The sequence below is a fragment of the Talaromyces amestolkiae genome (genome assembly GCF_001896365.1).
Source record: "Talaromyces amestolkiae strain CIB chromosome Unknown scaffold19.1, whole genome shotgun sequence".
NCBI lineage: Eukaryota > Fungi > Ascomycota > Eurotiomycetes > Eurotiales > Trichocomaceae > Talaromyces > Talaromyces amestolkiae.
This window is the reverse complement of record NW_024468055.1, coordinates 183750-199170: the sequence shown is the minus strand read 5'-3', so window position 1 is coordinate 199170 and position 15421 is coordinate 183750. Positions and strand designations below refer to the sequence as shown.

The window sequence follows — 15421 nt, the reverse complement described above, 5'->3', positions numbered from 1 at the left end:
TGGATTATACACGGGTATAACCACTTGAGCTCAGGACATCCTACAGCAGCATTACGCTTAACACTGATAGTTACCTAGGTAACGCGAGCGCGTTCTCATCAGATTCAGGTCATCATCATCTTGGGTAGAGCGCAGACCGCAAAAAGAAACCCCTGCTCTAGCCAGCCAATCCTGTGATCTCTCTAAGCGCCAACGTAAATGTCCGTACGGCCATTTGTGAGCTGAAATTAAGAGTCAGAATTCCACTGTTAAATGCAAGTCTTTCATCTAAATTTCGCTAGGCTCTTTTTACTTGAATAATCAACAGCACGCGGCGATGGATATCCACGAGGCAGCCAAGCAAAACAACATAGACGCTATCAAATCTGCAATCAGCAGGGGTAGCAATATTCACGCTCTCAATAGATATGGGTCAACACCTTTGTGTGTAGCGGCACAGCATGGGCAGACAGAGGCTTGCAAATACCTTATCGCTCAAGGAGCTGGCTCTGAGTTGCAACGTCCCAACATCCTCGAAGTCGCTGTAAAAGGCGGACATGCAGACGTTGTAGCCGTTCTGTGGCCGAACTGCAACGCAGCGAGAGAGTATCTGGCACTTGAAACTGCCATATCACTAGGCTTTCATGAAATCGCGGATTTCCTGCTAGAGAATGGCGGGKTTAGATATTGCGAAACTGACTGCGTTGAAAAAGGTGGGTTTCCCGGACGACCATCCTCTGCTTTTCAACAGTGGGAACGATTTTTCTTTGTTCGGCACAAACAAAAACTGCCTATGGATCGTGTATACTTAGATTATGCACTACTTCTGGCCGCAAAAGCAGAACGCAATACAGGACATCGATTGTCGGACTACTTGCTTCGAGAATACTTGGTCGATGCGAATTCTCAGATCAAGATTAACGATGGTCTTGAAACTCCATTGACAGCAGCTGCCGAATACGGCAATCTAGATATACTCGAGCTTCTGATCAGCCATCCAAACACAAATTTCACAATCTGTGGGAAATTCAAGTGGTCTGCTTTCCTTCACTTGCTTGCAAATTCTCATGCTATGTCCCTGCAAAGAGGTCATGATCTTGCACGACGATTATCTTTCGAAATCCCGTCCAATGAGTTCTTCACTGGTGTCGTAAATATGAGCATGGAGACTGCGTTTAGTAATCTGCTTCGGCTCAATGACAGCGATCTGGTGAAACGAGTGATCAGTCTTGTACGTGGCGCTGTCGGTCTCCTCATACTACCACTTTTGATCCGAGCCCACGAGGTGGATGGTATAAAGTGGATGTTGAATAGCCGTGCTATGGGGGCATCACAGCCACCGCCGTCTCTATGGGTCTTGCTCTGTCGCTACTTCGAAGATCATGAAGACCAAGATGCTCTGAATCTTTTCATCAGTGTTGCTAGTTTCTTGGTGGATCAGAATATCTGGAATCAGCTGATACTGAAATGTCTCCATTTACGCATCTTTTCTTTTGTCCAACAATTCTTCTATCAAAACGAGGTTCTGGGACTTCCAAGTCAAGTAACGGCAGCAACTCTGAATGAACTACCGGTTGCACTTGCAGATCACTCGCTGATGGAAGAATGGACAAGCCAAAACTTTGCCAACCGCGCTTTGTGGAACGCAGTGCACTCTGACCTGTGGACAAATCCAAATTTTCAGAAGCTTCTTGGATGTATCCCAAATCTGGATCGACCAGATCCACTTCCAATTCGGAGAAGGTTGCATTTCCCTACATATCGAAATATCTCCCATGCATTTCTCAGTGACATAGGGTCCGAAGAGGCTCTAATGAAAGATACTTCCACTGGGCCCGAAGATCAACCATATCCAATCCTAAAAGATTACCAAGGGCAAGTTGTTATGGCTGTGGAACAATCAAACAAGAGGCGCTTGATAATGGCACGACAGGAACAAGAAAGATTTCAAGAAAATCCTGTCAATGACGCTCCCAGTCTGCCAGCAAAACCTTATCAAGAGTTCAATGACCGTGCACTCCAAGATTATCAAATGCAATTAATGTTATTGGAAAACAGTAGGCGATTACTTATGGCGCGGCAGGAAGGAGGCTTTTGTACTCCGGAAAATCCCCTACAACCAAGAGGTGTTATTGCATGGGCCATTTTCAAAGGCAACTCTCCCCTTCTTGATACTCTCTTATTGAGTGGTAAAATCAACCTGAAAACCCAAGACTCAAAAGGCAGAAATCCTCTTATGTACGCGATTGGGGCGCGTCAAACATCGATCGTCAAAAGACTCTTAGAACATGGCGATATTGACCTGAATGTAAGGGACAATGAAGGTAACAGCGCTATTTTTTATGCTGTAGAAGGCGAACTTCTGGATATTGTACGATTGCTTATGGAAACTCAATTGGTGGACTTGTCTGTCCGAAACAACAAAGGTCAGACTGTACAGGATTTTGCCAAAAAGGGGAAGAAAGACAAGGAGATCATTGCAGCACTGACTAGCTGAGCGGAGCCTTTCTTATCTCTCTAAGGAGTATGTCTTCGGAGCTCGACGATTCTCTGCTTGCATGTTTCGTCATAACCTTGGAATCTCAGATTGATATTCTTAATGATAATTTTCTGTTGTTCATACACTGTTATGACTTCGCATACCCTCCTAAGCAATTGTCCTTCTTCGAAGTATCAACCACTATTCCTAACATGATGAAAATAGGTCAACACATAACTTCTGCCGTCCAACATGCACCATATTCATCAAATACAACTCCAGGCAACCTGGTCATCAATCATCCACAGTACAAACTAAGCAGATCTCCGTCGAATGCCCACATCCAAAAAACCCCTCGCTCATCTCCATCTTATGCTCCTGCTCCAACACAAACTCAAAATTCCTAAACATAGTGCCCATAATATGCATCAACTCTATCTCTGTTACATTCCTGTCTATATAAGCCCTGGGTCCTACTGAAAAGGGGATGAAAGCCGCCTTTTAGCGCGTAGTAAGACATTCGGGGGCCTAGTAATTAGGGTTAAAGGCTTTAATGTTTAGATCCCAGATTTTAGTAGAATAGTGGATTAAATATAAGAGGACTGAAACGACGTCTCCTATATGGAAAGTGCGGCTGTAGATGTTGATTGGTGCGCTGTTTTGGGGGATCTGGTGTGGGAGACTGAGGGAGGATGTGCTGTGAATATGCATTTAAAGACCGAAATTAGTTTCATTGTTACTCTCTCTGGATCAGTGGCAAATATTTAAAGGGCTATGAATCAGCCTGACAGGCTACGGGAGTGGCGCTGGGAAGGATTCGAAGAGTTGCCACTAATATACTATACAAGGCGCTATACTGGACTAGCTTTTGTATATTCGACAAGCAGAGTCTATGAAACCAATGATCCAGGCTTTACCTTCAAGTGTCCAACCTGCCGGACATCTTTTCATTTCATTAGTGATCTCTTACAGCATCCAGAAAGCGATCATTGCGATGACGGTTTGCTTGGAAAATGCCCATAAGAAATATTTCTGTCAGATCTCGTATGCATTGATTTTAAGCCACTGATCATAAAGTACTTTGCTACAAAAGCTGCATGTTACATGCCGCTAGATCTTTTCCTTCTGAAGTCAAGTCTAGTCTACTAGCCACATCTGCGGCATCATGTATAATGGGGTACGGGAAGGTACAAGACCTATATCCGAAACTGCAGCAAGGGGTCAACCTGCGGTGAAGCTTTCAATCGCTATATAATATCTCCCAAGACTACAATCTCAGAGTTAACAATCCATACTTTCGTGATACAGTGTTAGTTCCGTCATTTGAATCGCTAAGATGGCATGTGTGATTGGCCCAGAAATCGATCAGCTTACTGCTGATTTAATCGTTCAGCTACAACTTCAAGATGTCGGCCTCTATTCTGATACTTCTAAAGGAAAATCTCGCGAGCCCACGGACGAAGAGCTGGCGTTCCAGTTGCAGAATGAGGAATTGCAGAGCATCTCTCAATATTTTGAGGACCGACGAATGGCCATGAGTTTCGCGGCCGCGGTTGAAGCTGATGGGCGTATCCTGACTGAGAACAAGGAGGAGGAAGATAACGCGTCTAAAGATCGTTCCATTGCTTGCCAATTGGATATAGATGGATATGCCAAGTCTACCTACTCCATGGATTCAGAAACAGCGTGTTTAGATGATGAAACTCTGAAAAAACTCCAGATCTTATATGTATCCGGCTTGGAAGGTTATCATGACAGCGAAGCGACTATCGCCTCCTCTGAGCAGACTGAATCATCCACTTGGGCTGCTCAGCGACCTAACCAATTCCGATTTACACCCCATGAATGCGTTGCTTGTGTGGAAGAAAAGATGTTTGTCGATGTGGTCCGTGTCCCATGCCAGCACGAGTATTGCCGTTCCTGTCTTGAGGATCTCTTTAAAGCCTCAATGACAGACGAATCCTTGTTCCCTCCGCGATGCTGCCGGCAGCCCATAAATATAAATGTGGCTCSTATATTTCTCAAATCGGAGCTTGTCAAGCAGTTCGAGAAACAGAAGATTGAATTCGAAACTCCAAATAGGACGTACTGCTACTCTACTGAGTGTTCTGCGTTCATCAGTCCGACTCATATCAATGATGAGATAGCCACATGCCCGATTTGCGAGCATACGACTTGTACAAACTGCAAACAGCGAGCACACACGGGTGATTGTCCAAATGACAGTGCTATGCAACAGCTATTGGCGACCGCAGAAGAAAATGGATGGCAGCGCTGTTATTCATGTTGGCGAATGGTGGAATTGAATTATGGTTGCAATCATATGACGTCCGTGTTCCTATTCATTTCTTTCAATGTTTTAATATCTGACAAGCAATAACAATAGTTGTCTGTGTGGAGCTCAGTTTTGTTATAATTGCGGAGAGGTGTGGAAGAATTGTGCGTGTGAACAATGGAACGAGCATCGTCTGCTTGCGCGTGCGTATCAAATTATCGATCGAGACGCGGTTCCGCTCGCTGCAGCTCCCCCAGATTTCGAAGAACCTCGGTTGGAATATCAGTCTGCACCGGAAACTGGTGAGCAACAAATAGACACTCAGGAAGAGCAACTGGGGGAGGCAGATGAAGGGTCGCATATAGGCGCAGAAGCTCAATCAATAGCAAGTTCCTCCACCGCTCGAGATATCCTGGTGGCAAGAACAATTCAAGAACTCAGAGAGAATCACCAATGCGAGCACGATAAATGGAGGCACGTACATGGACGTCATAAGTGCGAGGAATGCTCCTATACTTTGCCAAAATACATATTCGAATGTCTTCAATGCAGGTTACAAGCCTGTAACCGGTGCAGAAGGAATAGGCTCTAGTTATGATGAACGCCCACAACTTGAGATGCCATCAAGGAAATCGTACTCAATCAGAAGAAGGAAATATTAACATTAATAGTGCTCTTACTAGTGTTCCAGATGTTGTTGAAAGTTTGCAAGCCCCGTCAGGTACACTTGCACCTACTCTGTAGTAAGATTTATTGGTTTGCGTGGAAGGTTCAGGAAACGAATCATGGACTTTGAATACTGTACTGATACTTTCAGTAAGATACGATACAGTGAAGTTTTTGGAATATCATTAATCTGGAGCTTTCCTGGATTTATGGTAGGGTGAAATAAGTGAAGACAATTGATGTGTGTAGAAGCGTGCTCTGGTTTTGCAATCAGCTGCATTAATTTCTTAGTCGTGGTGATGCACTTGGCCTTGCCCTGCCCTCCCCAATGCCCACTCCGAAACTTGCTCCTGTCATATTCGCCGCCAGCTTTTGAGACGTTCCAGCATGTCGGGAGTGGATAATTACACTTGACGCAAATTGATCAAACAATATACAGAGCGATAATCAATATGATTGAGAAATTGCGGGGAACTCGCACTGTTTTTCCTGGCTTTGAATCAAGTGCGTGTTGTCCTACCCCGTGTAGTGACTACCGTTGGATTGTGGATGTCCGGTATCTTCACGAAATCACTTCGATCTTGTAATAAAGCCAACACCGGTTCTTGTTTGAATCCTTGGGAGATCAAAGAGTGGTGACATCCACATCCGAAGATAGCCGATCATCCTTATCTGAGCCTAAGACAAAACGAGCAGGTCGATTTTCACAGGCTGCCCATAAATCCACATGGGTTGGTTCTATTTATTCAACCCGGTTTACCATACTGCAAAAAGTCCTTACACGGCAACTTATTATCGACCTCTGCGTACAAATGTATTCCCGAAGAATTTGAGCTAGAACCTCTCATGTTGTCAATTTCAACCGTTCTGGGACATTTATCTTGGGGTAACTGTATTAGAACAATCCGCTCCTCCCAATGAAGTTGTCATGTTTTGTTGTACGATTAACTGGGTTAATTAAATTTCAATTAAGAATACGAGGAAGCAGGAATGGACTTGACATGGCTTATGCTGGCGGATGGTAGCTAATGTAACCCGAAGTAGAAGCTGCTTTGGAGCGCAAGATAGCCAGCGGTGCAGATCATCATTCTAGGTTAAAGCCGCCATCCGGAAAGCCAAGTCTGGTTAAACAATTTAACTCTAGACTAGTACCAGGCCCGCTTCCAACTGCAACGTTAATAATTAATATCCAATGACCCTACAATCAGGGCCGAAGCTTATGAGACCTTTCCCCGCTCTACGCTCGCAATCTTTCCTGCTTATCACTAAATGGCTAAGCAATGGCTAGCGAGGTACAGCTAAGACACGTTCAGCGACCCAGTCACGCTGGTTTTATAAGTAGCTCGATGAGATGCCTGTACTTTTAGTTCCGTAATTACATCGATCATCATTTCTGCGATCAGGCTATCCGCAAGCTTGGGACAGTAGAAGACATGGCTCTTAGGGCGACTGTGTTGCTGCTCACTTTGGGCCTCGCTTGGACTGCTGATGCAGCTCCCTCTCGGGATGTGAAGCACGTTCTTCACGAGAAGCGAGATTCACTGCCTGAACGCTGGACCAAACGCGACCGCGTGCCCCGAGACAAATTGCTTCCAATGCGTATCGGTCTAGCGCAGTCAAACCTCGATAAGGCCTACGAACATTTGCTGGATGTGTAAGTATTTCCCGACAGTAGGACTCTTAAGCTACAATTGGTACGGGAGAGCTTTTAGGAAGCTTAAAGGCTAATACAAATCGCTTCAGCTCCCACCCAGATTCTGCTAATTATGGAAAACACTGGACTGCGGAGGAGGTCATCAAGGCGTTCCAGCCATCTGATGAGACTGTCGATTCAGTGAAGATCTGGCTTACGGACAACGGCATTTCGTCCGAGCGCATAACACACTCTGACAACCGTGGATGGCTAGCCTTTTTCGCAACCCCGGATGAAGCGGAACGTCTCTTGAATACCGAATTCCATGAATTTGAAGACTCCGTTACTGGTGGAATCATGCCGGCTTGCGATGAATACCACGTTCCGCACCATATCAAGGAACACGTCGATTACATCACTCCCGGTATCAAGCTTCTTGCCCCAGTCGATGGACACGAGCGGATTAAGCGAGAGCATGTCGTTCGCGTGGCGAGTGGAGACAAGCAAAAGAGAGAGAAGACATTCACTAAGCGCGTCAACCATGATCTACGGGATCCCCTTGAAGAGGGGTCCGAGAGAGCGGAAGCCGTCAAAGCAGCAGTGTCATCGAAGCCCAATGATCTCAGTACATGTGATGTAGCGATTTCCCCAGCATGTGTTGCCGCTCTCTACCAGATTCCTCCAGCAACCAGAGCACACCCGAACAACTCTCTGGGAATCTTTGAGTCCGAGCTACAATTCTATACGCAGCAGGATCTGGATCTTTTCTTTGCCAACTTTACTCCTCAGATCCCCAAGGGAACCCATCCCATCGCAGCAAATATCGACGGCGGTCAACAATCTACAACGGATCCTTACTATGCTGGTGGGGAAGTGAGTCTGGATCTCCAGCTCGCGTATCCGATCGTATATCCACAGACTATTACCGACTATGAAGTAGACGACTTTATTGTGCAGTCCAATCCCAACGATACGTACGTGGTATAAGCTCTGTTATTGGTTCTTCCAATTACTAATTCCATGGCAGCTATACGTTTGGATTTAATACCTTCTTGGATGCTCTCGATGGTGTAAGTGAATCATTGGCATTGCCTTTTCCCCCGCCAATATATGAGTTCTTCGCCCGACCTCCATTTATGGCCCACATCAATAAAGTGACTAACATCATTTAATCAGTCTTATTGCACGTTCTCGGCTTATGGTGAGACTGGAAATGACAAATACCTTGATCAAAGTTATCCGGATCCGGGTGGTTGGCAAGGTCAACTCATGTGTGGTGTCTACAAGCCAACCAATGTGATCTCCGTTTCGTACGGTGGGCAAGAAGTCGACCTCCCATTATCCTATCAACGCCGTCAGTGTCTCGAGTATGCCAAACTAGGACTTCAAGGAGTGTCTTTCTTGTTCGCTAGTGGAGACTCGGGTGTCAGCAATTACCCTAACTCCGGAGAGTAAGGATTGTCTTTTCTTTTTTTACACCAGTAAATGTATATTTGGATGTCATAACTGATTCAAATAGTGGTCCCACGGGCTGTATAGGTAGCAAACTCAACGTCTTCAACCCAACATGGCCAAACACATGTCCCTATGTCACCAACGTCGGAGCAACAAAAGTGTACCCTGGAAAGACGGTTTGGGATCCGGAAAGTGCTGTGTATGATCCGGCCGGTTATCCGTATAGCGTCAACTATTCATCCGGCGGTGGCTTCAGCAATGTGTTCCCAATTCCAGACTACCAACAGGACGCGGTAGCAACTTTCTTCAAGAAACACAATCCACCATACCCTTACTACAGTGCCCTAGCCCCCGAGACGAATGACATTCAGCAAATGATTGATATCGACTCTTTGGTCGGCAGTACCGGAGGAATCTACAATCGTATCGGCCGTGGTGTTCCCGATGTTGCGGCCAATGGTGATAACATTGTGGTATGTAGTTTCTCTGTGGTTTTTGTCCCATGCCGTTGGAAAATGTACCCACTGTATACTGACGCGACAATTGAAAGGTGTACAATGGCGGAAACTACACTTTGAGCGGGGGGACGTCTGCTAGCACGCCTATTTTTGCCTCTGTCATCAATCGTATCAACGACGAGCGTCTTTGGGCTGGTAAATCGCCTCTTGGATTCCTCAATCCGTCTCTTTACGCAAATCCATCGATGTTGAATGATATTACAAATGGTGAGTGAATTCTCCCCTTGCCGTCTCATTGACACTTTGAAATTTGGAAGGCTGACGTAACAATCCAATATAGGAACGAACCCTGGCTGCGACACTGTGGGATTCTCTGCCGTCCCCGGATGGGATCCCGTCACTGGCCTTGGAACGCCAAACTTTCCTAAAATGTTGAAATATTATTTGAGCTTGCCATAGTCTACAGCCAGGCCCTGACATTCCTTTTCTCGGCTCCACGGATCAACTCGAGAATGTAATGCTGGCTATAATAGACCTTCACTCTACAAATGTGGACATCAGTGTATATAAAGGATATACTTAGTGTTAAAAATGATGTGTCTACTATGAGATATTTTTGCATGGTGCTTTTAGGATTACATAGACGTCTCTGACTTACAGTATGAAGACTACGAGCTCGACTAAAATTCATTGCTTCGTCCTTTTCTAAACCACATTTTCAATTGGATAGCAACAACAGCGATGTCATACATGAAATGAACCAACCCCAATCCCMCCCCTTCCGATTCTGGGTGCATMCCAGCCATAACATTTCCTGTCTGCGCTCTGCTTACAAGGATCAAATGATAGTCCATGTCGAATAACAATAGCAGTGATATCAAAAGATTGATATGCGAGAGTATCAAAACTCAATCCGCTTGACGTGATCCTATGCAAAAGTATTGCATTAGAAAAGGAATCAGGAACAGTATATTGCATCCAGCAATATCATCAAGCCAATGACCTCTAATATTCCACTCCTAAACTCAAGGTAAAAGTAAAAAGGGTCCTGGGCATGGGGGCCCCCAAGGTTACCTGCATATTCCCGCGTAATGCCATCTAGCTTTTGGAGTACAAGGTCTTCTCTATTGTACGGACACAAAACAGAAATATTCACCCCCAGACAACGTTAGATCGAGATTCGCTCGAGAGACAAGATCTCATTGCGTGGGAATATGCAAGGTAACTTAGGGGCCACTATGTAGAGGAACCTATAAGAGATAGAAGTTGAGTTGTGGATGTGGAGATCATAGCTCATAAAGAAGAAGGGGGGATCGTGAACATTACCAAATGATCAGATATAAGACCGAGCTTGGTCATGACTGAGGCCAAGGCATGATCCCCGCCATCAAGGTGAACTGCCCCCAAAATAGCCTCGACAGCCGTTGCCATCATAGCTTGAGATACAACGGATGTACCAGGATTTAGATTCAGGCAACCATCCAATCCTGTTTGAAACCCAACGCGAGCTAGGTTATCATTTGACAGGATGCTATTGCGAATCTGTGTCCATTGACCTTTATTCCCAATTAGATCTTGTCACGAAAGGCAAGTAGCGGTCGAGAATGTTTACCTTTAGTCAAGGACGTCTGTACCCACAAACCACATAGGTAACGCGTAGCAGCTAATTCGCCATAGACAGCCATACGAGAGTTCGTGGGCAGGGACAATCGCCGGCCCCGATGCGTCACACCCTGACCAGACAGGTTGAGAGCTTCGAGGATCAATTCGTGCTCCGTAAAGGAATAGCTGGTAATCGTCCCGCAGCCTAGGATCTTGGGTTCCATTCTTGATGAAGTGAATCCTCGGAAGGAGTTTTGTGAGGTGCGAAAAAACAATTTGAGGAATGAGGAAAACCTGGGTTGCTGCAGGTTAAATACTAAATAGTGAGTCGAAGACGGCTGCATGTGGTCGGTTACCAGTTTCAGAATCTGGCTGGCATGGGTAATTTAGGCGTACCATTTACGTTTGGTAGATCATATGTAACTGCGTAACATGATATATCTGATTTAATTCATCATTCCGATAATCACGTTCTCTTTACTCAAAAGATTTCGGCCACAATTTCATGCGGCGAGTAACCGGTGAGTACAACCGAAGAGTCGAGACCAACATATATCAAGAGGCATGGTCGTCATCAACTGTGACACCTTGCGAATCAATTCCCTCCGGATCTTGTATCTTCTAGATGGGATTAGCCGTAAATAATCCTCAAACTACCATCATTCCCCTTAAAGAATGCTATATGATTACGTTATTCTATTGAAACGGATAACGCATCTTTTTAGTACCGTGATTGGAAGAGTTACTTGAAAGTTGATTCCCCGAGCCTTGTGACAACACCGTATGTGCAAAGATCAGAAATTCGCCCCTCTACCCCTGCTTTTACCAGTTAATTAGCTAGTCTCAAACCAGATTGAAGCCCAAACGTTACTGAAGACTCTTACATTGTCACCAACAACAATAGAGAGGAGTGGTGAGCCCTATCACCAGTTAAGGAAAACGGGCGCTAAACCTCACTCCATTTTCTGGGAGTAAAGATTGAAATATATGAGGATGCCAGTCTGTCTATCAGTCGAGAATAAACTCCTTTAATCCTTACCTGCTATCTAGCAGGCCACGGACAGGTGCAGAAGTAGCTTAAGCCCAAGGCTGAGTTCAGCCTTGGCATTTCAACACTGCCAAGATTTCCATGATGAGTTGATCAACCCATCTCTTCCCTCCACCCATATATCATTCTCAAATGTTGTTTTGCTGGTGATTTATAAAGAACTGATATTGGCAAAACTGGATTAATCGTCGCTTATTACAGCATTTACATTCAGAAATCCCATCAATCCCCTCGCTGCTGGACCGATTTACCGGGTGGGGCAAGGTCTTGTCTCGTTCCTTTTTCCAAAACTGTCATACTGGCCGAGGAGGCTCAAAAGAGAATCTGTGAAGAAAGGCAAGTTCGAAGGGTTAATATCGGTACAATAAATTATCCGCATTTGGTGTCGACCACGTGGATATGTGGAGAGGATTGCCGTTAGAGTTGCCCGCAGGAATTGACAACGTTAATTATGGAAGTGCAGGTAGTGCTGATGTCAGTGACAAAAGAGACTATATCACCTGTGCATACCCCGCGATAACAACCCCGTTCTACGGTGCCCAATTTAATATACCAGGAAAGCCTCTTGTCAGTGATCCGGTTAATACTCGGGCTCAAAATGAGTCGCAGGGGATGACCAAGGTGAACTTACGTGGTTCATTTGAAGTAAAATTACAAAATGCCGATGCGGAGTTGGAACGAGCACTGCTGGAAAGCCTGAATACCACGAACGCCCAGCCTCGTCTCAATTATGAAGAAAGGTGGGTCATTTATTCTATCACGTAGTCATTGTGAACAATTTGCTAAGACACTGAACGAATTTTAAGAAATAGGAACATACTACGACGGGAGATATTGCGATCCTCCGATAACCCTGCGCACTTGCAAACGAGTTGTACAATCTGTGTTGAAGATTTCTCCAACGCTGTCACAAGGCCTGCATGGATCTCGTTAGCCTGTACTCACCGGCCCACTGCATGCAACGTCTGTATATCGAAGAGCATAAAATCAGATCTTGAGATGAGAATATGGGATCAGATAAGATGCCCCGAATGTCAAATATTGCTTATATACGACGATATCAAGCGACTTGCAGATGCAGAAACGTTTGAGCGTTATGAGCGACTCTCATTCCGCAGCGCAGTAAGTTCGGATAAAAACTTCGTTTGGTGTCAGCAATGCGATTTTGGTCAATTGCATGAAAAGGGAGCTTCGGAACCTATTGTCCGCTGTCTGAATTGTGGTTTCCGATCCTGTTTCGTTCATTCCGGCCCCTGGCATTCCGGATTCACCTGTGATGAATACAACGATATGTTGAAAAACCCAGACCAATATCAGACAGCTAGGGATAGAGAGAACTTCGACTTAGAAATGACAAGGAGACTCCAAGAAGAACAGGATTCTGATGCAGCTCGAGAAATCAGCGGTCGAGACAAACGCAAGGAGGAAGAGCGGCAACGACGCCGTCATAACGAGGAAAAAGAAAAGGCAAGGGTAGCTCAGTTAATGGAAGCTAAGATAAAAAGAAAAGAACATCAGCAAGCGGAGAAAGAGGAACGTGAAAGAGTGGAAGAATTAAGACGGGTCGAGAAGGCAAAGAGAAAGCAAGAGAAGATGAGAAAAGAAACACAGGAGAGAGTACTCAAGGAGGCGAGGAGACAAATGGAGAATGAATTGTCAATACAGACAATGAAGCAGACGACAAAACAGTGTCCTGGATGCAAATGGCCGATTGAGAAGAACAAAGGCTGTGACCATATGACCTGTAAGCCCGGTATCCTATTTCCTTCAGATTCCACTTTTAAATTTTCTAAAACTCTAAATCATAATTCCGACACATACTGGCATCAAAAAATCATTCGTTTACAATCAATTATGCTAAAAGCTTTCTCTCCAGGCTTGAAATGTGGTGCTCAATTCTGCTGGCTATGCATGAGCGACTATGAGCAGATCCGGTTGTACGGAAATTCGAGACATCAACCGACCTGTCAATATCATACAAGAAATTTACGATGAATAGTTGAATGTCTTATACGAGAAGTCCAAATTATTATTTGACATTCATGATCTTGCCAAACCCGTCATATTACTTTCATTTATCTTCGAATTAATCGATCTAAACCGACTCTTTTTAATTTTCTAGGACGATTAGCTTTGTCGAGCATTTCAAGGACCGTTCGATACTGGCCACTATGAGAATCATCAATCTCGTTCTTCTCGCTCCCGGCATTTTCTTTAACAATAACCAGGATGCGGGGCTTAACTAAGAGTTTTGGTTTCGCATGAGAGTTTGGAAGGACTTTTCGGACTGATAACTTGGGTGTGACATCGAACAACCACTGGATACGGACCTGAGGTGGACGGGCACTGACCGTTCGCCCGCGCTGTAGATCAAGTAGCTCAAAGTCATCTATATTTTTGATCACAATATTGGCATTCGGCTGCGAGTGATAAAAGTCGGACCACTGGATATCATATTCATCAACAGAGAGATGCATCTTGAATGCAAGAGTGTATGCACGCTTGATGATATTTTCGTATAGGCCATCAATTATGTCCTGTGTATGGCTTGTCGAAGTAATGAAAACTTGTAGTATACTAAACAAGTCGTTTGCGAGTTTCCGATTCATCGTTTCGACTCTATCTCTGAATCCGGGACCCTTTGCAATTGCCGTGAAGGTCTCGCTATGCCACGTACGACGGGTCCTAAGGTCTAAATGTTTTATCGTACCGGATTAGTTGTAATATCTTCAACATCGTTGATAAGATTCCCATGGGTAACGGCCTCGTACTAACCTCGTGGGGGGTCTAATTGACTCATGTTATGTTCAATGCGTGATAAAAATGACTTGTACGCTCCAGAGAGAGGTCCGTAGAAATCCATCGAGAAAAATTGGTCATAGAGAAAACGCATAATCACGGCGACGATGTTGTACTCGTCTGTACCAGGGTAAATAAATGCGGATCTACCTTGCGCGGTGATAAGATCAAGCAGCATCGTTGCTCCCTTTTGCTCAACAACAGACCACGAACGGTTCGACGATAGGGATATTTTTGTGTCAACCCATTGTTCGACTGACGTTAAAAGCGTTTTAAATTCTCTTGCCGCTTCTGTATCAGTCATTGGTGGTTGAGACGGCTGAAGACTAAAAATGAGACTGTGTGCCTCCTCAAGATCTTCTTGAAGCTTTTGCGCAAGTCCATTTAGAGCTTCGCATTTGGATTTCCAGTTTTCCAATTCTAATCTCGGGACATATTCAAATTCTGGATCGTGCTGAGACTCAGGCTGTATTGTTCGTATATTGCTCGGGTCGTTGTTCTCAGTTGCTTGACAAGGAGATCCTCTAGACGGTCGAGTAATGTGTACTTCATCCGTGGTAAGCATTGAAGGGTTTGGTGTTTCCGAAACCATGTTGGCTGCCGCAAAAGTGATATGTTGAGAAAGTGTATGTAGCCTTGCACAATGTCTGAACAGATTATTCCTAAAAATTGGCCCACATGGAACATTGCATTGTTTGCATAGTCGTGACGACAGAACAGCAAGAACAAGGATTAGGTCACGGGTGTAAGGCTAATTTGGAACAATCTGAGAGGATCTTGTTCTAGCCTTGTGCTGCTGTCAGCCTTGCCTGTCGCCAGGCGATAGGTCAAAACTAAACGGTAAAAACGATAAGATGTCTTGCGTGCTTCAGATTTAATTGGCTGATCTACCATAACCAACGAACTTGATTTCTGTAAACCGCCAGTCATGTTCACAATCCCCAACTTTGCAACTTGGCAACCAGCCTTGGGGGGTGGACTCAGACTACACACGGTGCTCGAAATGCGCCTGGAGCACTCTATAATG

The 15421-nt window shown here is 45.0% G+C and overlaps 2 protein-coding genes across 2 annotated transcripts; one reads left to right on the top strand and one right to left on the bottom strand.

The window, feature by feature from the left end:
* Nucleotides 1-316: 316 nt before the first annotated feature.
* Nucleotides 317-9404, top strand: BHQ10_008393 (uncharacterized protein; the record flags this gene model as incomplete). Its single annotated transcript, XM_040881193.1, has 10 exons — nt 317-692; nt 792-2287; nt 3852-4343; nt 6803-7053; nt 7143-8006; nt 8060-8102; nt 8209-8483; nt 8552-8960; nt 9038-9212; nt 9286-9404. The coding sequence occupies 10 exons, from the start codon at nt 317-319 to the stop codon at nt 9402-9404; spliced, it is 4500 nt and encodes a 1499-aa protein (XP_040736895.1).
* Nucleotides 9405-13670: 4266 nt separating this feature from the next.
* BHQ10_008392 (uncharacterized protein) lies at nt 13671-14986 on the bottom strand (the record flags this gene model as incomplete). Its single annotated transcript, XM_040881192.1, has 2 exons — nt 13671-14287; nt 14371-14986. The coding sequence occupies 2 exons, from the start codon at nt 14984-14986 to the stop codon at nt 13671-13673; spliced, it is 1233 nt and encodes a 410-aa protein (XP_040736894.1).
* Nucleotides 14987-15421: the final 435 nt, after the last annotated feature.